This window comes from Psittacula echo (genome assembly GCF_963264785.1).
Source record: "Psittacula echo genome assembly, chromosome: 1".
Taxonomy (NCBI): Eukaryota; Metazoa; Chordata; class Aves; order Psittaciformes; family Psittacidae; genus Psittacula; species Psittacula echo.
This window is the reverse complement of record NC_137735.1, coordinates 72,820,387-72,844,915: the sequence shown is the minus strand read 5'-3', so window position 1 is coordinate 72,844,915 and position 24,529 is coordinate 72,820,387. Positions and strand designations below refer to the sequence as shown.

The following is a 24,529-nucleotide window of genomic DNA, read 5'->3' as shown; positions in this document are numbered from 1 at the left end:
ACTTGATCTGTAAATATTCATAAATATTCATGCCAGGGATCAGCTAAAAGAATTTCAGTGGTCCTGTGGGCTGCAAGAATCCTTTTGCAGTAGTAAACTAAATTTAGCCTTTGAAAGAAAACCCTGTACCTCCCATTTAAGTTACCTCAGAATGCTGGAATTCCCTAAATATTCCTGCCTTTCTTTCAATTTTCCAGGGTTTCAGTGCTCACATAAACCAGCATGTTCCTTAACATCATTAATAAAAATGCTTCCTGTCTGTGAAAAGTAGTTAAGATAAAAATGGCTTTGCAGAAATAGAGAATTTCTGTCTATGCTTGTTCTTCGGTGTTTATCTCTGATTTAGAGACACGAGACCTGGTCAGCTTCTTTCTTACACTGGAGTGCAGCAGGATGTCCTCATGGAACACCAGAAGTCACAGACCAGTTAGACTGCTTCAGGTGAGATGAGGAGAAGGTCTCCCTTCCACTGCTTCAGCAGCCATCGAAAATAGGTTTAACGTGCTGCAGGAGGAGGCATCCGCTTGTAAGAATTGTCCTTACAGCTGGTCGCCACCAAAAGCCAGTATTTTATAGTGTCAGGGAAGGTTTATAGTTTCAGAGAGAGAGAGATCTCATGGGAGATTTTTTTTCCAGGGAGAGAATTCTATTGCTGTCATTAAATTAGCCTTCAAAACCAGACTGTAATTATTTACTGTGTTGTTTGCTTTTGGAGAGCTGGTGATGAAACAGAGCTAAGAACACCACCTCAGAGTGGGGATCTGAAGGAAACCAAACTGCCAGAACAGTATTCTCCTTTCCTTTTAAAAGGAGCAGAGTAACACAACACTGTTACTGCAATTACAATTACAGGAAGTAGCATGTACGAAGCAAAACGCTTCAGTCCATCTTAGCAGGATATCCACTTGATGGTCTGCTTGCCCTCTTCTAGGGAAGGCATTATTAGGAGCAGGCTGGCGATGGCAAGCTGCCATCCTCACGGTTTGGAAAAGCAAGAGGAGAGGGAACTGACTCAGGACTTAGGAAATGCCGGCAGCTTGGTGATGGTTATGGGACAGGAGCCCTCTATTTCAGAGGCTTCCCTTCCTCCTGTGCAGCATGAAGGCTGAGGTGGACTGAACTGTGTTGGTAGAAGCTGAACTGTTACTGAATTATGGAAGAATCTGATCCCTGTGAAGCTTAAGTCATTCCAGAGACACTTCTTGTTCTCTGCAAGTTTTCCCCTAATCTAATTCCTAAACCTAACACCCCATTTTAGGTCTTTCCCTAAACCAAATGTCCCATCCCTGGCAGCGCTCAAGGCCAGGTTGGATGGATCTTGGAGCAAACTGGTCTCGTCGAAAGTGTCCCTGCCCGTGGCAGGGGGTTGGAACTGGATGCGCTTTAAGGTCCCTTCCAACCCAAACCATTCCATGATTCTACGATCTTGCTGAAGAATAGCTGTTCTCCCCCTTGTTTTCCAGAATATCTTTTAAAGATGCATCGGGAGATGCAGATCCACCCACAGCACACAGGGAAATTTCATCTGTGCCAGCGGCAGCTCGTCTTCCAAGCAGGAACAAACACACATGATTTGGGAGCCATTTTCCCCTCTCCTGGTAAGCAGGGCACGGCGAACAGCCTGCTGCTCCCGACGCAAGGGCTGGCCAGACCCGGGTCACAAACCTCCCCCTGGGGGAGCTGCTGTCCCTCCCTTCGCTCCCGCCGGGCACCGGCACCCTCCCGCCCTTGCGGGGCGGGTGGCACCGGCGGCTCCTCCCGGCCCGTCGGCGGTCGGGGCGGAGCGATGCGGGCTCCCGCCCCTGCGCCCGGCCCGGGGCCTGGCGGCGGCGGCGGCGGCGGCGGCGCCTGGGTCCCTCCTCGGCTGCAGCCATGAAGTCGCTGTGCCTCGTCACCGTGGGGGTCCTGGCCATGACGCTGCTCATCGCCAGCATCTCCTTGCTGGTAGCACACGTCTTCCAGACTGTGGTGGACCTGCAGGTGAAGCAGGTGAGAACACGGCCCGATTCCCACCCCAATCCCTTCCGACTGGTTTATTCCCTCTCAAAATAATCCTGGAAGAGGATGGAGGGAGGGAAGAAGGGGCTGGCGGGTGGCATGGTACAGCGCCCTTCTTGCACCAGCTGTGGCTGGGGGAGGGCTGGAGCATCCCTGGGCAGTGAGCCCTCTCCTGCCCTGCGTCAGCCAGCTGGGCTGAGGCTCAGGATGGATCTGAGGCTGCACTGGGCCTGGGCTGCGTGAAAACTGAGTGAATAGGAGAAAAATCAGTTCTCCTAAAGCGATTTTATTGGCTGTGAGGAAGCAGCTGTAGCGAGAAGGCTTCTCTAGAGCAGTAGCACATGGGGTGAGCAGGGGACACCCCTGTTTTGGCATCCCTGTCATAGATTTCTTGCAGCTTTCATACAGTAGCTTGTTCTGCTGCTTCATTTGCTGCTGCCTCTGGAGCACAGCCAGGGGTACTATGAGCTGAAACACGTGGTAGTAGCCCAGGCTAGGTGATGACAGTGAAGCATTTCACCCTGTTGTTACAGGGTGCTTGTAGCACATTTTTGGGACACCCAGCCTAGCATGGTTATGAATGCGGAGCCCTTCAGTGTTTGTGGTCTGCCCAAGCTTTTGTTCCTCTCTCATGCTGGTTCTTTGCATTCATCTAGTGGTCCAGTGAGAAGAGTCAGCCACGTTAGTAACGCCTTTTGGGGTACTGATAGGGAGCACTTCCTAACATAGAAGCTGTTTTGTCTCACCTTAAATCAGCTGGGTTTAGCAAGTGCATTTTCAGGTTGCTAGTCATCGTAGAGCAAGTTATGGCACTCTGAAGTATGCTTGTAAACTCTGGGGGATAGCCAAAAAAGAGAAGCTACCATAGGTTAAGCTGTCGTGCAGCCTGGCAGTGTGTCAGCTGCTCTTCAGGAGCTGCTCGTACAGCTATTCCTATAGTGTTTGTTCTCAGGTACATATTTCTGCTTTGCTGTAATGTAGCAGGGGTAGTGGATGGTTTATCATAGAATCCCAGACTGGTTTGAGTTGGAAGGGACCTTGAAGCTCATCCAGTTCCAAGCCCCTGCCACAGGCAGGGACACCTTCCACCAGACCAGGTTGCTCCAAGCCCCATCCAACCTGGCCTTGAACACTGCCAGGGATGGGGCAGACACAGCTTCTCTGGGCAACCTGTGCCAGGGCCTCAGCACCCTCATAGCAGGGGGTGACGAGTTATCCTGAGTTATCCTGAAGTCATCTGATCATCAGCCTGTACCTTTTCTAAGGCAGTCTGAAAGCCAGGTATGGAGTGATGTGCATGTTCATGTATGCAAAGTTGCATGCAAACCAAGGCAAAGCAGTGCAGCTTTGCAAAGACATGTGCATCCTCATATCCCAGATCGGAGGTCTTTGGAAAGGACCCCGCCATCCTCTGCATCACAGTAAAACTCCTTGTTTTGAGTCTGTTTCATGCACTTATCAAAAGAGCAGTGGGGTATAAAAACATGGTTTGATGAGAGAGTGTAGGGCTGTCAGGAATTAGGCGTGATCCTCCTTATGCGTATTACCTCTTAGCCGCATGCTCCTTACCCTTAATGGTTCATTATGTAAGAGTAAGTTGGTATTCACTCAGCAGAGCTTTCAGTAATGCAGGATAAAGTTTCCAGAGCTCAGTCTTTCCCTGCTTACCACTCTTCAGCTCATGCTGGTGTACGTCTGGATTGTGCAGAATCCAGTGTCCTCTACCCTGCGCCAGCCACTGCTTCCCTCCTGGACTTCTGCGGGAGCCACACACCCAGACTCCAGCATGCAGATCTCAGCCCCAAAGCAGCGTGCTCCCAGTTACTCTGCTGATTCAGCTGCTTTCCACATGGGCTTTATCTCACATGAACTTTTTCTCATTCATGTGTAGTCTAGAAAGCTGCTGTCTCGTGTGTAACCATGTGTGCAGCTTTGTGCAAATAGACAAATCTCTATTTGCCTTTGAAATGTGGCAAGACTTGAGCTTTTCCAGCTCTCTGCAGGGCAGGGCATGGGACATGAAGCATTATCTCTGTGTTCTGGCCCTTTCTAGCCTCAACCGCTCTGTCATTGTGGGAGGTGCATCAAGGGCAAGAGATTGTCCTTATGACAGGTAGGTCACAGAATCATCCAGGTTGGAAAAGACCTTTAAGGTCATCAAGTCCATCCATAAACCCATCATTGCCAAGTCCAGCACTATATCATGTCCCTAAATGCAACATCTATACATCTTCTAAATACCCCCAGGGATGGGGACTCCACCACTTCCCCAGGTAGCCTGTTCCAGTGCTTGACAACCCTTTTGGTGAAGAAATTTTTCCTAATATTTCCTAATATATATTTAGGAATTTCCTAATTCCTAAACCTCCCCTGGTGCATCTTGAGGCCATTTCCTCTTGTCCTATCACTTGTAACCTGAGAGAAGACTGACTCACACCTTGCTACATCCTCCTTTCAGGTAGTTGTAGAGAGCATAGGTATCCCCTGAGCCTCCTTTTCTCCAGACTGAACAACACTGATTTCCTCAGCTGTTCCTTGTAGGACTTTGTTTCTAAACCCTTTCCAGCTTCATTGCTCTTCTTTGGACACGCTCCAGCACCATGCTCCTTTGAGAGCTTCTCAGCAGTCCTGAAACAGAGCTGACTTGCAGTCGAGTTTTGGAGCAGCTGAAGCACCCCTGTGTCCAAACCCAGGACCTGTGAACCACTGAGGATTGGTTAGCTTTCACCAGGGGGTTTCTGTGGTGCATCCTTTCCAGCCAAAGGCAGAGTGCCTGAGTACAGAGAGGGTGTGGGAAGAGTGGGGAATCCAGCCTGGTGTCACACTTCCTTGAAAATCATCAGGGAGATGCATCGTGACAAGGACAGTGGGAGCACCTTTCCCAGAAGGCATTCAAATATTGTCAACTTATCCTCTGGTTCATTTGCCACTCTTGCTGGCTTTTTGTGAGTTAGCGTGCCATGCCACTCAGATGTCCAACTTATCAGTATCTGTTCACTGTCAGGGGCTGACACCTGAAAAACCAGCCAATAATGGGCAAAACCCTGTAATGAACAAGAATAAGATTAGCTGCCCACAGGAGAAAGGCCTTCCTAGCTCCTACCAGTGCTTGCGTTGTGCTCTCTGTTGGTTACATGATTATGTATTTTATTGTCATAAGCTTGCAGCTTATGAATATAAAGACCTTTGATTTGTACACCTAATTCCAAACCTGGGCAATCAGTCCTCTACCTCAGGTGAGGCCCTGGCACAGGTTGCCCAGAGAAGCTGTGTCTGCCCCATCCCTGGCAGTGTTCAAGGCCAGGTTGGGCAGGGCTTGGAGCACCCTGCTCTAGTGGAAGGCGTCCCTGCCCATGGCAGGGGATTGGAACTGGATGAGCTTTAAGATCCCTTCCAACCCAAACCAGGCTGTGATTCTATGATTCTTTATGCCATATACCTCACACTGATTATTTTAGAAAACACTTAAGCCTTTTAAACCCTTGAAATGTCACTGGACATTGACTGCCAGCTATCTCTGGAGCTGGATTTTCTGGAGCTTTTAGGACCCGAAAGGACAGGGAAGATACCTCGTCCCTTGATTTAGTTTCCATATTGATCATTTTTTGCTGTTCTTGTCTATTTTGAAATACTTGAGCTCCTAGCACAGTTAAGTGGAGGCTTTTATGAAGGATCAGTTGAGATGCTCCGTTCTGTGTAAGTTCCAGAAATGTTCAGCACCATTTCCCACCTCCCATCAGTAAGAGTAACAGTAACTTTGTGTAAGGGAAGCTTCCTTTTTATTTCCTTTGTGTGAAGCGTGGTCAAGACAAAGAAAACACCAGCAAATAAGCTCCAAATTCAGGGCTGGCATGACAAATAAAGCGAGTAGGAAGGATGCTTTGACACACTTTAAGTGAGTGTGGATTCCACTTGAAAAGGAGAACCTCTGCTCTGCTTCTGAATGTAGACAGTAGATGGTAATTGTCCACTGGTTTTAGCCTGTGATCTTGGAGTAGGTACGCCCTATGTTGTACCTGTGCTTGTGTTGTATCTCTCTGAGGCCTCTAGGCTACTCCCTGCTGGATTAGTGTCTGACTTGAGGCTTCTGAATACTTTGTGTCTCTTTTTCTTGCTGTCCTGGTTTAAGCCCAGCCGGCAACCCAGAACCAGGCAGCTGCTCGCTCACTCCCTCCCACCTTCCTCCCCCCTGCTGCCAGGGGGATGGGGAGGAGAATCGAAAGAATGTAACTCCCATGGGTTGAGATAAGAACAGTTCAGTAACTAAGGCATAACATAAAACCACTACTGCTGCCACCAATAATAATAATGATAAGGGAAATAACAAGGGAAGAGAATACAACCACTCACCACCCACCGACTGATACCCAGCCCAACCCGAACAGTGATCTAGCCCTTCCAGGTAACTGCCCCCAGTTTATATACTGGGCATGACGTGCTGTGGTATGGAATACCTCTTTGGCTGGTTTGGGTCAGGTGTCCTGTCTCTGCTTCCTCCCAGCTTCCCCTCCTCCCTGGCAGAGCATGAGACTCAGAAAGTCCTTGGTCAGAGTAAACATTACTGAGCAGCAACTGAAAACATTGGTGTTATCAGCGCTGTTCCCAGGCTGAAAGTCAAAAACACAGCACTGCACCAGCTACTAAGAAGGAGAAAAATGACTGCTACTGCTGAACCCAGGACACTTGCATATAAATGTACAAGAGGAAAAATCTGATTCTCTGGCCTTACAATACAGCAGCAATAACGACAGCAGAGCTGTGTCTCTTTTACATATTTTGGATTTAAAAGCAGTGCTGTGTTCTGGTATCTTGCAGCCTGCCCAAGCTAGTAGTGAACACAAGCTCTGATGAAAAAACCCACTGGTGTAACACCAAACCCTGCTCTGGTGCGGAGGAAAGGCAGCAGAACTAACCCTGGATGCCACCAGCTGAGGGACATGAACATATGTTTTGCTCAAAAATATGTGCTTATGTTTTTGTGTCAGCTCTAGGCTGTGTAATACCATGTGACAGACCCATTGGGTAACATTTGGTGAAAAACTCAAGAAAAGAGCTTGCCGTATTTCATTATTTGAGAGTTTCACAGGGTCTGCCTGACTCCAGCTCAGAGGTTTGTGAATCTGGGTTTATAACTGGAGCTGTCACTGTACAGAGCTATAAATAGACATGTCATTTCTGTGGGAGATCCAAATGGTGCCAGATAGATCCAGGAAACAAGTCACCAGATGACTTTGTTTCACTACCCTTTTGCTCTGTAGCCCATCTCCCAAGGGATCACTTGTGATTTCAAAATCTCAAAAGCCTGTGTTTAAACTGACCTGCCACATAAAGGCTCTTGCATTTTCTTCTTATTAATGCCTATTGCATGTAATCTGATGCATACATGTATATAGAGAGAGCATGATAGAAACTCACCTTACACTTAGTATTGATATATTGAGTTGAGGAGCTTCTTGTGTTCAGTCTAGCTCAGGAGAGGGGGGATGGCGGCCATGGCCTCCCTGAACACTATAAAGGTGATCTCACCATCATAAGGGATCGACTGGATCCTAAAACTGGAATGAATATGACCAGGGTGCACTTGTTTTTTTAAACATTGCACATTACTTGTTAGGGAACAGTTCAAATCCCTAGATATAGATGGTTAAGGTCAGGACAGGCAATAGTTACTCTGTTTACCAGTGTCAAGTTTATCCTCGTGGTGGTTCATGCACGCGCTCTCACACATGAGCTTTGTACAATTTAGGAAGGGAGCAGACATCCGTAGTTCACTACATCACCACTTTGGAAATAAGTTGACATTGGAATGTGGTTATTTGCATATGGAGAAAAGCTATCATGGTCATCTAGAGGTATCGTAAATACATTGCTGTCTTGGTCCCAGCCTTTTAGGGTGGAACCATGGAAACACTACATCTGATTTGGGGAGGTTTCCTATTCCTGATCATACAAACCAACTTCAGGAGAGCTCTGTCTGAATACAGAGATGAGCCTCCTTGTCATAGATCACAAGAACACAGGATCAAAAGCATTGGGCTGTGTAGGAAATGGTATATATGAGGTGCTTGTAGTTCCAAAGAAATGCTGAAAGCTCCTGAGGCATGCCTAAAATAAGTTATTTTTCATGGTGTGCACAGAATACGTGGCTTGAAATTCCCCATGGGAAGCAGTCTGCAACTGGGAAGTGCTACCAGCTGGGTTGGCTTTCACTGCCATTCAGCAATACTGCTGCTATTCCAAGCTCCTGCCAACAAATTTGTCTTTGAAACAGTCTTCTCTTTATCTAGTCCTTCAAAATGAAAAACTACATGGAGAGAAAACAGCTCTTTAAACAGGAAGGCCAAGAATGAGTCCTGAGGCAACTGTGGCTGATAAAGTGAGTGAAGGCTCCATAAACAGTAATCAAGGAATGGCAGTTGTCCAGTCTGGCCTGCTTTTCAGCTTGCATTTACAGTATTTGACTTGTTTTCTCAAAAGAATAAAAAGAGCACGTGTTGATGAGACTCATTTAATTGCGAATTATTCCCCCCTTCCCTTCTGCCTACAGGTGATACTGTTTTCAAAGATGTAGTTTTCTTTGTGCTTATTTCTGAAAATTCCACTCTGCAAGCCAAATTTCTGTACTACTACCATAGTGGCAGAACCAGTGTTGTAACTATATGAAAAGCCTTGATTTTGGTGGTGATACTTTTGTAGTTGGGGGTGAGTTTTAACTAAAATGTAATGGTAATAAAACAAGGGGTTGAGACCTATATTATATACTTATATTGCAGCTACCTAGAGGTTGTGGTTGTGACTTTCCTTATAACATGTTTACGCTGGTAGGTAAAGAAATTACTGATTCATTACTTAAGTGCTTCTCTCATAAAATAACCATTTATAGCTTGTCTTTTGTAGGTCCGTGTTTTATTGGTTACAAAATAGACTGAGAGTCCATGGGTCTGGAGTTGCATGTGCTCTCATTGCTGCAGGAAAGTAACTGTTTATGGTATCTTATACTAGGTTAGGGTTTTGCTGGCACAGGATCACTGCGTAATAGCTGGTAAGTCTTCATTCTGAAAAATGTCAGGCAGGAGTGTTTGTGGAAAGAAGTAGAACAACAAAGCCGATAAAAGGTATGCCCCTGGCCTATGAGCCTGTAGCATGTGTCTGATCTTGTTGACATTTAGTGAGATGCTTCAAAAATGTATTTATAAGCATTGTAGAATTGGAGTCTCAAATTCTATTGCCTGTGCTTATTCTAAGGGCATACAATTCCTTCTTTCCTATAAATATCTTACAGCATCTGTCATTAACAGCTAATCTGTCTTCCTCTTGTTTTAGGGAACAGTATTGAAAAATGGCACGGAAACCTTTGAAGCCTGGGAGGATCCTCCTCCACCAGTCTACATGCAGTTCTACTTCTTTAATGTGACAAATCCTTTGGAAGTGCTTCAAGGCGATACTCCTCTTGTAGAGGAAATAGGGCCATACACCTACCGGTAGGATCATCATTTCACTGTTTTCACATCTTGCTAAACTTGTCTGTGAGGAAGCCAGAAAGTGGGATCCAGAGTGCTTGGGATCCAGTTGTAGGAGGAAAACCTAGCTATTAATGTGTGATTACTCACATTCAAGGGAGCATCATCATACACCACCCAGACAGCACAACTAGACTGACATTTGGAGTACCTGAGATTAGTTTTGGATTAAGACAGAGAGTTCTGTCAGATGTTGGGCAAGATTTTGCTTGTGTGCTGCTGTTCCTCAGCTGCTGAACACAGAGGAACTTGTTTGCATCCTAGTAGCATGTCTTATTTGAGGAAAGAACAGTCGTGTGAGGTTTGAGAGTCTGGGGAGAGGATGATTCATGTGTTCACTCAGAAATTATCTCCCAGCTGAAGTTGCACAATTTGCATTGGTAAAATGTGGCCAGAAAGCCAGTTAGAGAGTGGTACTATAAGGATCTTTGGCAGCCAACCCCCACTGTAAAACCAACTTGAATTCAGACATATCTACCATTTGTACAGACTGATAGAATTACTACCGCTACATGCAGTGTTGGAACTTTATCTGGCCTCTTGAGCTTTCCTTCTGTGTGATATGGCTGTGCACAAAACAATCTGCTGCATGTAGAGTGGTTTTAAAGTCACCTTACAAATGAGTTTTCCTTTAGAGATTCATTCTGCTCTGCATGCAGCAATGTAAACCAGGAGTAGTGCTGTGGGAGGAAGTAGTATGGTCTTTGAAGTTACAGAGATATGAAAACCATGGCAAAAGGTTGATTTCTCATTGTCAGACTCACTTCTAGTCACACACACTCATCCAGTCTGGGCACCAGCTCAGTGCCAGAAGGAGATGTCTTTATCTAAGCTGCAAAAAGATCAGAATCTGGTTGTTAGTGTTTGAAAAAAATACTGTAGAATAAAAGGGAGAGCCTTTGTGGTAGCTTTGGCCTCTGCAGTATATCTTGCCTTTCTGCTTCTTTCCTCCCACACCTCAGCTTTGCTTCACCCTCTGCCATCAATTTTTTTCCCCATTTCCTCTCTATTTCAGTACTGTGTTTGTTTAGCCCTGGTTAAACTACATGGCAAAATACCTCATCTTAGATAAACTGACAGGGCTGGAGAAAAGACATAATCTTTCAAGTTCCTAATCTTTTCTTCAGGTCTCTAGTATAATGCTGATAATTGGCCAGCCATGCATTCTGTCTGTCAGGAAGATAAATAGGATCAGCTCTAGGTGTAGTACAGCTACATGAAACCACATAGGCCCATGCTTTTCTGCAGCCTGGTACTCAGTCCCCTTAGGTACCTTAATTTTTTCTCCTTTTCTTAGTTCTGGCTGTCTCCTGGGTGTTATGCATAGCTCCACTTGTGAAGCTGCACCTTACCCATGAGAGAGTGTGATGGGATGGACGGGGCTGGTGGTGTAGCTGGCTGGGTTGGTCTGTTCCCAAGGGGAGGCCCAGCCGGAGCTTCTGGTTTGTGGCTAGCTGGGAGAGCCTTCCCCTGCATCACCACAGGCTGGCTGTGAGCCAGTTGGGTGATGCAGACTCTCCCTAAATTGTTGCAGTGTGAAGGAGGGAGGCTGCGTGTTTCAGTTGCTTCTGGCTTGTTTGGTTAACCTGATTTTGACATGTCCAAACAGGATTTGATTGTTCTTTGCTCAGTTTGATAGAAGGAAGAGGAAAGTTAGGAAATGGAGTGCTCTTTTCCAGCAGATTTGTTAATCCTTGCCTGGCTGTCACTGCCAGTACCAGACTGCAGCGATGGGTGGAGGAAGAGAGGAGGCATGTGGGAGGAGAGGGAGAAAGGAGGGATGTCACATGCTGGAGCCAGAGGATAAACACCAACTTTATCTCACAGGCCCTGTGTAGCAAAGCCTTAAAAACTCATTTAGGTTTAGCATGTGGCGTAACACCTAAAATGCCCTAAACATCAAGTATGTGGTTCAGTGCTCTTAGAAAACAGGGTACTGGGGAGAAAGGCTGGAAGTAAACTGGCAGAGTTTACAGACAGAGTTAAAAAATCTGAGTGACAGAGAGGAGGTGGGAAGGCTAAATAAATCTCTTCCTGCATATTCTTCCTGCAATTCATAGTTTGGAACAACAGTTAGATTCTGTAACACAAAAAAACTCACAAAAAAACCCACAAAAATACCAATGTAGTGCTTGTATTTTCAAATATTGGAAGTTAAATTTGCCGCATATAAAATAATAAAGTACAAGCTGCTTATCTGCCCAAGCCTAAAGAACACTTCAATATTGTCTGCTCTTGCACACATGTACAGCTTTTTGTCTTTAACATCTGAGATCCTCCTACTTGTATCTCTAATCAGAGAGTATTATTTTCCTCTCCTACCCTTTTACACTTGGAGAGGCTTCTCAGGTTAACTCTGGCCTATTTTAGGGAAGGCACTTACAACTGTCAATTGCCATCCCCTCAGTTCAAGCCCTGGATATAAAGTAGGTTGCTGTACAAGAGGTTTGTGCCAAGTCAGGCTGGAAGTGTGGCCAGACCAAAATGTTCCTTGGTGGTAGAGTCGCTGAAGAGTGGTAGATTTGCTCTTTGTGTAAGAAAGATGGGAAATGGTTGGAACAGTTTCCCAGGCATTTCCAGTTGAAAGCCTGAACCAGATTAATACAGCTGCGTTGATGGATCTAGTGCAGCCAGGATAGGATGTAATATCTGAAATGAATAAAAAACGTCATATCACAGGGTCTCACAGAATAATTCACTTTCACACCTTGGGGCTTAAAATCTACACCAGAAGCAAGGCAATGAAAAAGACAAACTCCTGAGTGAATGGAGACTTGGGAAATGCAGAGCGTTTCACTTCATGTGTACACCAAAGGTTTCATGCCATGGGCAGACAACCTGCCATTCCCCTTTGCTGAAGGGACACATATAGCTCATTTTGAGCCCAAGCCAGCCAGTTGTGCAGAATTATGTGCTGCTTCTTTGTAAGATGGTAATGGCCATGGATTGAATTACAGTTATGACCTGTGTTTCAGGGTAATTAAGATGTGACTTCCTTATCATGCCAGCAGGTAGCATTTGATGTTTCCTGCCAACTGCACTTGTTTGTCAGCAATCCTGAGTTTTATGATGCTTGTCTGAGTGTGTAGACAGTAACAGAAATAACCTCCCAGGTCATGAGTAGTTCAGGGGAAAAATTCAGTTGAATTTCTGTTGTGTCCAGAATTCCTGTCTGAAAATTAAAGGAGAAAAGCTGAAATGAAGCTTGTTATATGCCCATGCTACATGTAAGCCCAGAAGTCCTAGTGCAAAGTACTTCAAAGCAAGCAGTAAGATGCTGGTAGGTTCTTAGGTCAGGCTAATGAGACATGAAGCCTACATCTTGTTCTGCCTGAGAGTGGATTTTGCCTGAAGCAAAGTTTAGTTTTCAAATTGTACATCAAGGGCAGTCTCATATCTAGTGCCTCTAAATCCTTCTGTACTGTTAAAATTGTTCTCTTTCCTTGGAGGTTTTTAAAGATGAGGCAAAATACAAACTGAAATGAACACGTGGGGTGACATTTCTGAAATAGCCCTATAAGGTCTGATTCAGCTTACACCGATACAAAGGGGAGTTCTGTTGCTGATAGCAGCAGAAGCAAAAATTAATCCATTCCTACTGAACTGTTCCCACCCTTTATGTGCTTAAAGCAGTAGAATAGCCATAAGTTAATTGCAATTAATGTTATGCATACTTGTTTCGCTTAATTAGAGAACAAACACTTTGTTTTTCAGAGAATACAGGCCAAGAGTGCACGTTCAGTTTTTGGACAATGGTACCAAAGTATCTGCTCTGAATCCTAAGACGTATGTATTTGAACCTCAGAAGTCAGTTGGAGACCCTGAAGTGGACCTGATTAGAACAGTTAATGTTCCTGCAGTGGTGAGTTCCCTTTCATTTCTGCTTGGAAATCATCCTAACACACTTCATAACTCGCAGCTTGTTGCTTCATGCTATCTCTTTGTGGTGGATAAATGTGATTGAAGAACCAGAGAGGCAGCTTATATCTGGGGCAGACACTGCACTCAGTTTTGGGTTGGACTGTTGTGGCAGTTTTTTATTATATTGCTCCTTCACCATACATCTCTGTAGTGGTAGTGCCTCACCCTTGTGCTGAAAGCTGACAGACACTGCAAGGGTGAGCAGAGATCAGGCTTGTTGGGTTTCCAGGTGTTAGCGAAACTGGAGAATAAGGTGAAAGTACTCTGCAAAGAAAGTCTTATTTGGGTGATCAGAAGCAGACCATCATTTTGGGTCTCATACAGGAACAGTATGAGAACAAGCAGATCCAAAGCTGTCCTACCTTCCAAAGGAAATTAGACTGTACTAAAATATTTGTTGGTTGTGCAACTAAGCCTTTACTCTCTGTACTAGTTTAATTGACTTAAATTACAGAATGTATTCATTTGTACTTTCCTCTCAGCATTTCCAAAAATGCCTTGTCTGACTTTATGAATGAATACATAAATGCACTACATAAAGGAGTAGATAGGACTCAGCTTACTAAAAGTTACAAATAAAACAGTCAGTGTATTTACAATTCCTCCCAGGATTTGAGTGGTGGTAAGGATTATCTCCTGTTCAGATTTTTTACTGTGATCCACTGTAGCAGGTAGTGTGAGGAGAACTGCAGGTTGGTTTGCCCAAGGCATATTCCCTTCTTTTGGTTTTGCTTTGTTAGAGACATGTTGTGAATCACTTGGCAACTAGAAAGGAAATAAATTTGGGTGTTGTTTGCATTTTGAGAAATGGCTGTCTTTTAAAAGCATAAACTGTGACTTCCTAAGGGTGAAATTCAAAGCATGTCTTCAGCTGTAAAATACTTGTGAAATCCAGGCTGCTTAGAAAGCAGTTTTGCACATATCACTTAAAATCCATTCTTAAGGCTATGGCAGTTAATGATATGGAACTGAGCTGGTGTGGCAGTGTCAGGCTGAACAGTAACCTGCAAGAGCACATCCCTGTAGGAGAAAAGCTGGAGAACCTGTTAGCCAGCATTTACTTGCCATGAGCAGAAATAATGAAACCAAAACCACAGTTGAAACGTGTCTATGTTTGTATGTGGTTGGTGTTACTTATTCTACAAGAAATCTGACCATTTCTCCCTTATTCTGATACCTGGCAGACTGCAATGGAGTGGACCAGGTCAACCCCTCTTCAGTTTGCCACAGAGGTGCTGCTGCTTCTGTACCAAGAATCCCTGTTCACAGTTCACACTGTCCATGAATTACTATGGGGCTACAAAGACAGGCTCTTGTCAACCATTCATCTTTTGCATCCTGAGATAGATCCAGTGTTTGGTTTCTTTAATAAGGTAACTGGCATGCAAGACTTTCTGATGCTTTACGTGGGAATGATGCTATACAGTTTGGGCTGTCACAGCCAGCCAGTTGGGAAGGCTGGAGATGGGCTGCAGCGACAGTGAAAGGGTGTTCCCTCTTCAGTTTGGCTGGATCTAAGCACTGGCTATAGCACAGCTGTGGGTGTTTTATTTGACTTCTCTTTGTCCGGTATGGATAAGCTTCCCAAGGACAAATCACTCCTCTATTGCCTGTGCTCTCTTGAATAACATGGGCTTTGCAGGGCCACTTGTGCAAACTACTAGAACATTTCCTGACCTATTTCCTTAGTCATTGATTGCAATCACATGTTATTTCCGTGCTGGAGCTGTTACTGACTTCCACGATGTTTCTGGTTGCACATCCATGGGCTTTGGAGACTACTTGTTTCTTGGAAATCATCTGCAGTGCTCAGGTTATTTTCTGTGGGTTTATTTTTTTTTGCTAAGGGCTGTTTTTTTCTGTGGCAAATTTCAAAGGTAACATTAGATTAGCCTTTTATTCATTTCCTTTACTTGGGAGGGGTAAGAATCTAGCCCAATCCTTCCACCTCACTGATAATCAAGGTGGAATTTAATGAATTGCACTTATCTCACAGGGAGTCCATCACTCCTGAGGTGGATTTGAAGTGATGACAGCTTAAACTCCTGACACCTCATTTCAGTTACAAGCTGGGTGTTACAAAATGAGCAGAGTGATTAAAAACTCATGTATCTGTTTGCAGATGAACGGAACCGATGATGGAGAATATGTTTTCCTAAGTGGGGAAATCAACTACCTTAACTTCTCAAGGATTGTGGAATGGAAAGGAAAAGAGTAAGTTTTTCAGTGTGGTCTCTGACAAAATCTGTCCCTTTTCACATTTTGGATGAAGATAAGCATTGTTCTCCAAAAAAGGGGTCTTTTATAGCTCTTAGCAGCTTCAGGCCAGCCCCCCAGTATTTTGGTATGTGTCATATAACGCTGAAGGGAAGACATCCCAGCCTTTAGTAAGCAGACTGCTGGAACTACTCATCTCTGAACCCCTGACTGCCTCTTGGCACTCCCTTCCCTCCTGTAGGACACCCATCCCAGCCACCTGTCGGGACAGTATTCCCACATCTACACAGCCAGTGTTCCCAGACACCACACTTCCTTACTGCTCTGTACCCAGAGCCAAGGCTGAGGCGGCTTGTGCCTGGGTATCCAGCACCTCTTCAGTGGGCAGTGTGTGTTACCAAGAAGCCAAAGATGAACTTCCTAAAGCACAGCCACTGCTCAAAGATATTCTAACCCTTACTATCTTTTTTTGGTTTTCTTCAGGTCATTGAGCTGGTGGACAACAGAGACATGTAACATGATCAATGGGACAGATGGGACATCCTTTCACCCACTGATTAGTAAAGATGAGAACATTTATATCTTTTCATCTGATTTCTGCAGGTAATGAGAAGAAAATGTTACTCAGACTTCAAAGCAGAGCAATTACATCCATTCCTCTTGGCATTTCATGTTAGGCTGGTGCTTTTCCTCCTATGATTTTTTTTAACACTGTGAGTATTCTGCACTCATTCATGGTATGAAGGACAAGAGACTTACACTAAAGAAACCCCAATCTGCATCAAGTGAAGGAAGTGCTATTTCAACATGAAGTGAAAATCTGGAAGATGACTGGAAAGAGACTGGATTGCCTTGCAAGCCTAGTCATGAGAGGAATGGAAGGATTTACATCAACTTTGCCCAAAGCTTCTTTCCTCCAAAGTCTTCCTCTGTGCCCTGCTTTTTTAGAGAACCTGGATTGTCCTCTTTAGACATTCATGACTTGACATAATGCTGTTTGAAATGCAACAAGATGCAGAAAATCTTAGTGTTTCCTTCCTTATGTTCCACCTTGTCTCCTCCCTTGTCCATTTCCCTGTCTGTGAACACCCAAACTGAGCTGAAATTCCCTATTTAAATCAATACAGATGTATGTTACGCTGAATTCAGGACTTGCCAACTTGTTCTGTATTCCTTTCCTTGTCCCTCTCGGTAACACATACAATTCCTGTCTCACACGAGAGGCAATAGCAACATGGGGACTACAGTAAGACCCTGAGATGCTGGAAGCAGGCATTAGTGTCCCTGGAGCAGCACAGCTGGCACAGGATTATCTATTCTGTGCAGCAGCAGAGTGATGGAATGCGCATTTGCTGATCAGAAGCATAATAAATTTAATACTTAAGATATTTGGAATGGGCTTAAATGAAGGCTGTAGATTACTGCAGACTTAAGTAGATACACAGACAAGTGCTCAAGACTTAACAAATTGGGGTCTGGCTTTTCTTCCTTGCAGATCTTTGTACCTGGTGTATGACAGCTCGGGAACTGTTGCAGGCATCCCAACCTACCGCTTTGTGCCCTCTGCTATGGTATTTGCTAACACGACGGTTAACCCAGGCAATGCTGGATTCTGCGTGCCACCAGGAAACTGTCCTGGCACTGGTGTCCTCAATGTCAGTGTCTGTAAGCAAGGTATGTTACCAGGGCGTGGAAGCAGACTGGAAGAATGTCAGTGGGGAGCATGCTTCTTTCTGCCTGACATATATGAAGACACTTTGGTGAGGCCTGTAGGGTTACAATTGTGCTCAGTGAGATCTGCCACCAGCAAGTGATCATTTGGTTGTAAAATGCAGCAGCAATCTGAGGGGACGTTCTTGTCAGATCCTGTCTGCTCCAGCAATGATTTAAATCAAGGAATCAAAAGGAGGTACCAGACATGAGACATGAAGCTGTGCTGGTTCTGCACAAGGGAAGAATTGGCTTGTTCTGAAGACACGGATTCAAGAGTGTTGATTCTTTAGCTCCAGAATGGACTTTTTCTTTCAGTTTAAATGGCACAGTGATGAGTTTTGAGGTTCTCGCAGACTTCCTTGAATCCTGCTCTGTCTTGTTTAGGTGGTGACTTTTTATGTTTTCACATTCTAGGAGCTCCAATATTTCTATCAGCTCCACATTTTTACCAAGCAGATCCAAAGTTTGTAGAAGACATAGAGGGCATGCACCCAAAAAAAGAGTACCACGAGACATTTCTGGACATCAATCCTGTAAGTGCAGCCTTTTTAAAAGGGAATCCAAGCACATGAGTTTAGGTCACCTTCTTGGGTGGTGTCTATCAACATTGTTCTGTTGACCTCAAGGAAGGTGTACTAGTTTATATGGAACTGGTCTACTTGGATTTGCTTGTATACAGCAAACTTTGCTGGATAGCAAGAATTAAAATACATTTCCCATTGTGTTGTGCAATTAGAGATGCCATTAGACTGGTAATGATGAGATGAAGGGGTAAAAATATTTCTTAGAAACAGGTGAGGCTACTTTTCCGGTTCACCCTGACATCTCAAACGTCTGAATATTATCTTGACTGTGTTTTGCCCAAGCTGAAGAAATTGGGTATGTGGACCAAGAGAGGAAATCAATATTCTGTGGATTTTGGACTGAATTTAGATAGCATGGAGTCATGAGAGAAGAGATACAGAAGCGTAGTGATTACATCTTTTATGGGTGTTTAAAGAGTTGTTGGCATTTTCAGCATGAAATGTCAGAAATAAAAGGAGCTTGGAATCATAGAATCATAGAATAGTTAGGGTTGGAAAGGACCTTAAGATCACCTAGTTCCAACCCCCCTGCCATGGGCAGGGACACCCCACACTAAACCATTTTTTTTACACTTGTGGTTTAGCCCCAGCTAAGCACCACACAGCTGCTCACTCACTCGCTCCCAAGCAGGATGGGGGAGAGAATCAGGAGGGCAAAGCAGGAAGAACTTAAGGAACTATGAGAAAATGATTGGACTACTAGTGCAGCTGCTGCTTGGTATCTGGTTTGGTGCCAGGTTCTTCCCGTGACCCTGCTCCCACTTACCCAGCTTTTTGGTAACTGCCACAAAATGGTACCTTCCCCCTCCCACCCACTCTCCAGAGTAAATTTTGCTGCTTGAATGAGGAAAATATTCCTGTGCATCCCACTGCAGCCCTTACTGTGTTGTGTTTCATGCTCATTATCCCTGTGTCCGTACACTTTTATTAGTTTTTGATACTCTGATTTGTTTTATTCCCCAGTTGACAGGGCTCGTCCTGAAAGCAGCAAAGAGGATGCAGATCAATGTTCACATCAGAAAATTACCTGAATTTTTGTAAGTGTTCTCTGCTGCTAGGTGGATATACTGCATCTGATTTGATACTCAAAATTAATTTGTCTGCAGTGTTCAAATAGAATATTGGTTGGAGACAGCAAGTGGTAGAGAGAGAAATCCAGTCAAATCTCAGTTGTAAGTGGCAGTATCCTCTCAAAGATCAAGTAGATTTTGCAGTTCCATCTGCAGAGTAAAAGCAGTATTCAAGAAAAGCAAGATGTTATGGACAAGTTGCACATGGTGCTTGTGGTGCATCAGTCATATATCACACTGGCTTGTTTGCTCACAGAGAGCTTCTGCCACCGTGGAGTGCAGCTCAAACATTGCAGTGAGGACATGCCATTCTACTCTTCACAGCTTGCAGGAGATAAATACTGCAGTTACTATCGTTTCTCAGCAGTGGTCACATGAAAACCAAGTGAAAAGGCATGAGGCCTGCCCCTGCCTTTCCCCAGCAAGCACAAAACACAGACCAAGTGCTATGTCTCACAACAGCAGGCAAGAGAGGGCTCGTTTGATCAGGTAGAGGATCTTGCTTGTGACTGCGTTGATATGGTAAAGAGAAATCTTTGTACTGAAATTTTGGCAGTCAGTACAATCCTACAAACAGGAACAGGGTACAATCCCAAGTTATGTGTGGGTAAAATGCCCCATGTCTTCTTTGTCGCAGGTGGATTCTGCCTGGTTTTCTGGGTGTTCCAGTTTGAGTGGCACATCCCCAAATTGCAGCTCAGTTGTGCAGAAATACTGTTCTTGCATCTTGTGTCTTTCTGACATACTGATTTACTTGCCACTAAGGCTGTGTGGTAGCTATTCTTTCTACTAATCCTCTGAGCTGGTGTTTATTGGCACAGCTTTGCTACATATTGTATAAAACAGAAGTATTTTACCTGCCTGATACTCCTCGGAGAGTCAGTGATGTTTCTTCAGACCAGCACCACCTCATTTTCTAGTGTCTAGGAACTGTTACATTAACACAACTGATGCATAAGCTGTTATTTTCTGTGTGCCAAATGTTGGGGGGGATGGGGGATTGTTGCTGTGAGCATGTTCCTTGGAGAATAGTTTCTGTGTTTTGCAAATATAAATAACCTTCAACATCAGCTTAGCTTTGCACTCCTGCTGACCAGCACAAATCTGCCATTCAGTTGGTGATTAATGGGCCTCTTATGGATCCTTCTCTTTTCCTCCCAACCAAGCCCCTAAATATGCCATTGCTCCCAAAACAGAATTCTCTATCCATCTTGGAGACTGAGATTGTTCTACTCCAGGGGGGAGGTGAAAATCAACCACAAAAAGGAACAGCCCAGAGGTTTTTTAGGGACAGTTTCCTCATTCGTTGTTCAATTATAATCTGTCTTCAGAACCTCCAAGTTGAAAAGTTGTGAAACAGTATTTTTTTATTGTTGCTTTTTCTCACACAGTGAAACGGGCAACATCCGAACGCTGATTTTTCCAGTGATGTATATAAATGAGGTAAGTATTTTTGTTGTTTCATTGCAGCGTTGTGCTATGTGTATGCTGGCAAAAACACTGTTTTTGAGCTAACCAGAAAAGAAAATGGTGTTGATCACTTTTATACAGTGATAGGTAAGAAGCTGTTGCTGTTTCTTAACTAACATCTTCTGCTGCTTGTTGACCATAGCATCAAGTTCAGCCCTGCAAAACACTCACAAACAGTCTTTTTAATTTCAAAGGTCTCTGAAAGGGTCAAAGGCCCATGAGGAAAAGGGATGCTCAGATGAGGAGGTGGGAGTTCATAAGACCACATTCTTTTTTGCACCGTCTGTTTTGAATATTCCTGTGCTTTAGCTGGATCACTGAATTAACTGGATTCGGGGAGGACTCTAGGGGACCAGTTTCAATGCCGTTATTGCAGGCCTGTATTGTTCCATGCCTAAACTGAGTTAGAAATCTACTTTCTTTTGAAATACAGACTAAGTAAAGCAGTCTCATACAAAGGAAGAACAGAAATTGATCTTTTTTTTACCTCCTCACATCTCTCTCTTCCAGAGTGTTCTGATTGATGAAGCATCTGCCAGCAAACTCAAGCACGTCCTGCTGGAAGCCAGTGTTGTAATTGGAATCCCATTCGTAATCATGGCTCTAGGAATCGTTTTTGGGATAGTTTTTATTGTGCTGGCGTGCAGGTCCCGAGGAATAAGTGAAGAGGTCAGTAGCATTTGAATTTGGCCTTGGCTACTGTATATCTGCCTGAATTTGATTTTCTTTCTGTTGCTTTTTACCTGCTCAGTGTCTTTGTGCACACAAACATTTTTATATGTTGTTTTTGTTTAACATGACCTTTCTAGGGAAGGGAAGTTCTAATAGACTCAGAATAAATCGCCAAAGCAAAGGAATGGAGCTAATATGAGGAATGTGGTAAGGCAGGTCATGTGTCCTGTGCCCAGTTCCCTTTCCAACAGCAATGAAAGAATCAGCCTGCCTAGAGGACCCTGGGATAAGATGCAAGAAGTCCACTGTATTTAAGAACACTGTCGGAACACAATCTGACAATGTTCTCAGAAACAATTTTCAGAATCATAACGCAAATCTGTGACCAAGGAATGGGTGAATTTTACAGACAGCAGCATGCAGAAAGTTTTCTCCAGACAGTACTGATTTCTAGGTCTATTTATGAAAAGTCCTATCATAAAGTGATGTGCTGGCATTAAGGTTGCTAGTCATGCTGAAAGCTGATGCCAAAATTTCACCCTTATAGGCAAGGCAGTAAAGTTCAGACAAGACAAACTACAGAGCCTCCGGTTAGAGAAATAGATTGGGTACTCTAGTAGGCTGTTTTGTCCTTGTAGTTGCTGTTGTCTTATCGTGATCTTGCTTGTATGGTGTTTCCTAAATACTACTTTTTAACAGTGTGAGAAAGCACCCTCACACCTATCTCCAGAGCACCCAGCCACCCTGTTCATGTGCTTTGTCTTAGTCCAGTGGGACTTGGGAGCGTGATGGTAGTGGCAGCAGTGGTGGCACTTTGGCAGCAAGGTCTCCAGCCTCCTAACCTCAAGTGGTGGCTTTGAGAAGCTGATCTTTGGCTCTCTTGGCTTCATTCTTGATTCTCTCATGAACCAAAAGTGGTTCTTCAGGTTCCTTTACAAGAGAGACTTTTGCCGTTGAGCTTTTGAGCTTGCCTGCTACTGGCTGGCTCAACTAGAGAGTCAAAACTGTCCCATTGCCTGAGGCCCCTGTCCCAGGCATTCCTGCCCAACCCTACAGGTATAGCTTCACATCATCTCTCTTGGATATTCCTGAACATTGTACAGGGATTAAAATCACAATGGGACACCTAAATTCCATGTTTTCTCTACATTGCCTTTGTTGCTTTTCTTGCAAACAGAAGTAATTCAGCTAGTTAATGCTCTCTTTGTGATCCCCTCCATGCACGGCAGTTATGGCCTTCTATCATCTGTAAGGTGCTGCTGTGAGCCTGAGGTCCCTGCCCAAGCTGCCACCCACCCTCTGTAACTTTTATAGTGCACTGCTGGTTCTCTTACAGGAAATTGTACTTAGGAGTAGGAGCCAAGAGCTTTTTCCTTTCTTGTTTGGAGTCTCAGCCATGCAGCTTCCCTGTCATGGAAGCCCTCTGATGTGCCACATCTGACTTGCCGTGTTGTGATTTTTTTCCTTTCAGAGTACTGAAGATGAAAGGTCGCCGCTCATCAGGACATCTTAGTAGGTTTCCTTTAACACATGAGCTTGGAGAATAAACTATTAGAGCTGACTTAATACAAACTACCACTACCCAGCATTCTCTACTGCAGAGAAACGATTGTGTCAGGTGTAACTTTCTGTGGTATAGAGATGAAAGAGAAGCTGCACTGTCTTGAAGGGAGGAGACTTTTCTTACCAGCTAAGTTACAATTACATTTTAAAACTGCTTGAGATCCTGCTTTTTCCAACCCCGCACTCTCTTTGTACCTGCACTGACAGCCATAGATGATCATAACCACTGTATCACTGAAAATAAAATGGCCTGAATCAATACAGAAACAGGACAAGGGACATTTGCAAATGGCCTTGGGAGCATGGGCTGCAAAGGCCCTTCTCGGAACACACCAGGCTCCTGTGTGCCTTGGAACAACGGACAATTGGGCTGTAGGCCTGGGCTTGTCTTTTCTGTCAAGTGTTGTGTGCTACTTACTACCAGTATGCACTGACTGTGTTATTCATGTCATCAGTCCTTTCACAAATGTATTTGTACAACTAATCCAAAATACTGAGTGAAACCTTGTTCACCATCTCAAGTTCCCAGGTAAAAGGAGGCTGATGATTTGAGATGTGATGCTGTATAGACCTCTTCACTATTGTAACTCGGAACAGGACCCCACTGCATATTACGATGCGTTTCTCCTTAAGGTCTGGGTTTTTTTCAAACCACACCACAGCATAACATTGTTCTTGATGGCGGAGAGTTCAAAAATTGTGTTCTTGTTCCACTGGTATTGGTGTCATGGTTGTCAGCCGGTTTAATGTGAATGCAGACTTGGCAGTTAAGTTGACTGCTGAGGATAAAGGCACATCTCCATGTTAAGGTAGGTGTAGGGCTTTGAGAAGTCATAACACTTATTTTACTTGTCAAGCAGAAACTTGTTTTAAAAAATCACAAAGGTATTTTTCCCCTGATTAAAAGAATATTCTTGTGGAGGAGTATTTCCATTAGACCTATGGAGTGAAACGTATTTTAAAAATGTATTATTGTCTTCTAAATAGAGGCATTGGGTTTTGCTTTGTCTTGGTTTTGTGGTTGTTTTTTTTTTTCCCCAAGATGGTGATGTTTTCAACAGTTTCATTCATCTGGAGCCAGTTCCACCCAGGAAGTTTGAGTGACTGCAGTTATTTATGATTTGTATTAGGTAAAAGCACCAGGCACAGTGTGGGCTCCTCATAGTACTGGCATTTGCAGCTTTGCCTCTTCAGAGTGTTTGCCACGGCAGAGGCCAGAGCTGGTATCTTGAACCTCAGCCAAGGAACAGGACTCTGGTCAGACACTCACCTGCCTCTGGCTCTGGGGAACAAAATTGCTTCTCGCGACTTCCTGCAGTGATCTTGTCAAGGGAGTTGTGCTGGAGATTCAGCAGGCTGAAACTGTCACATCTCCACACACCCCCGAAGCGTTGCTGTGTGAATGGTAAAACAATGCTGTGAAACTCCTGAGGAACTCTCTGCTTTTACCCACATACTGTTCTTGCATGTTCTGGATGCCAGATGTGGTGTTGAGAGTTACAACTACCTCTTTTGTGCTATCCATGGAATCATAGAATGGTTTGTGTTGGAAGGGACCTTGAAGCTCATCCAGTTTCAAGCCCCTGCCACAGGCAGGGACACCTTCCACCAGACCAGGTTGCTCCAAGCCCCATCCAGCCTGGCCTTGAACACTGCCAGGGATGGGGCAGCCACAGCTTCTCTGGGCAACCTGTGCCAGGGCCTCACCACCCTCACAGGGAAGAACTTCCTAAGGTCTAATCTAAATTCCCCTCTGTCAGTGTAAAGCCATTCCCCCTTGTCCTGTCCCTACAGGCCCTTG

General features: G+C 44.5%; 1 protein-coding gene across 1 annotated transcript; it reads left to right on the top strand.

The window, feature by feature from the left end:
* Positions 1-1,872: 1,872 nt before the first annotated feature.
* On the top strand, positions 1,873-23,106 carry SCARB2 (scavenger receptor class B member 2; the record flags this gene model as incomplete). Its single annotated transcript, XM_080636599.1, has 12 exons — positions 1,873-1,989; positions 9,322-9,479; positions 13,233-13,380; positions 14,624-14,812; positions 15,562-15,653; positions 16,140-16,259; positions 17,152-17,330; positions 17,784-17,902; positions 18,917-18,990; positions 20,415-20,466; positions 21,004-21,162; positions 22,637-23,106. The coding sequence occupies 12 exons, from the start codon at positions 1,873-1,875 to the stop codon at positions 22,676-22,678; spliced, it is 1,449 nt and encodes a 482-aa protein (XP_080492725.1). The 3' UTR covers positions 22,679-23,106.
* Between the last annotated feature and the right edge of the window lie 1,423 nt (positions 23,107-24,529).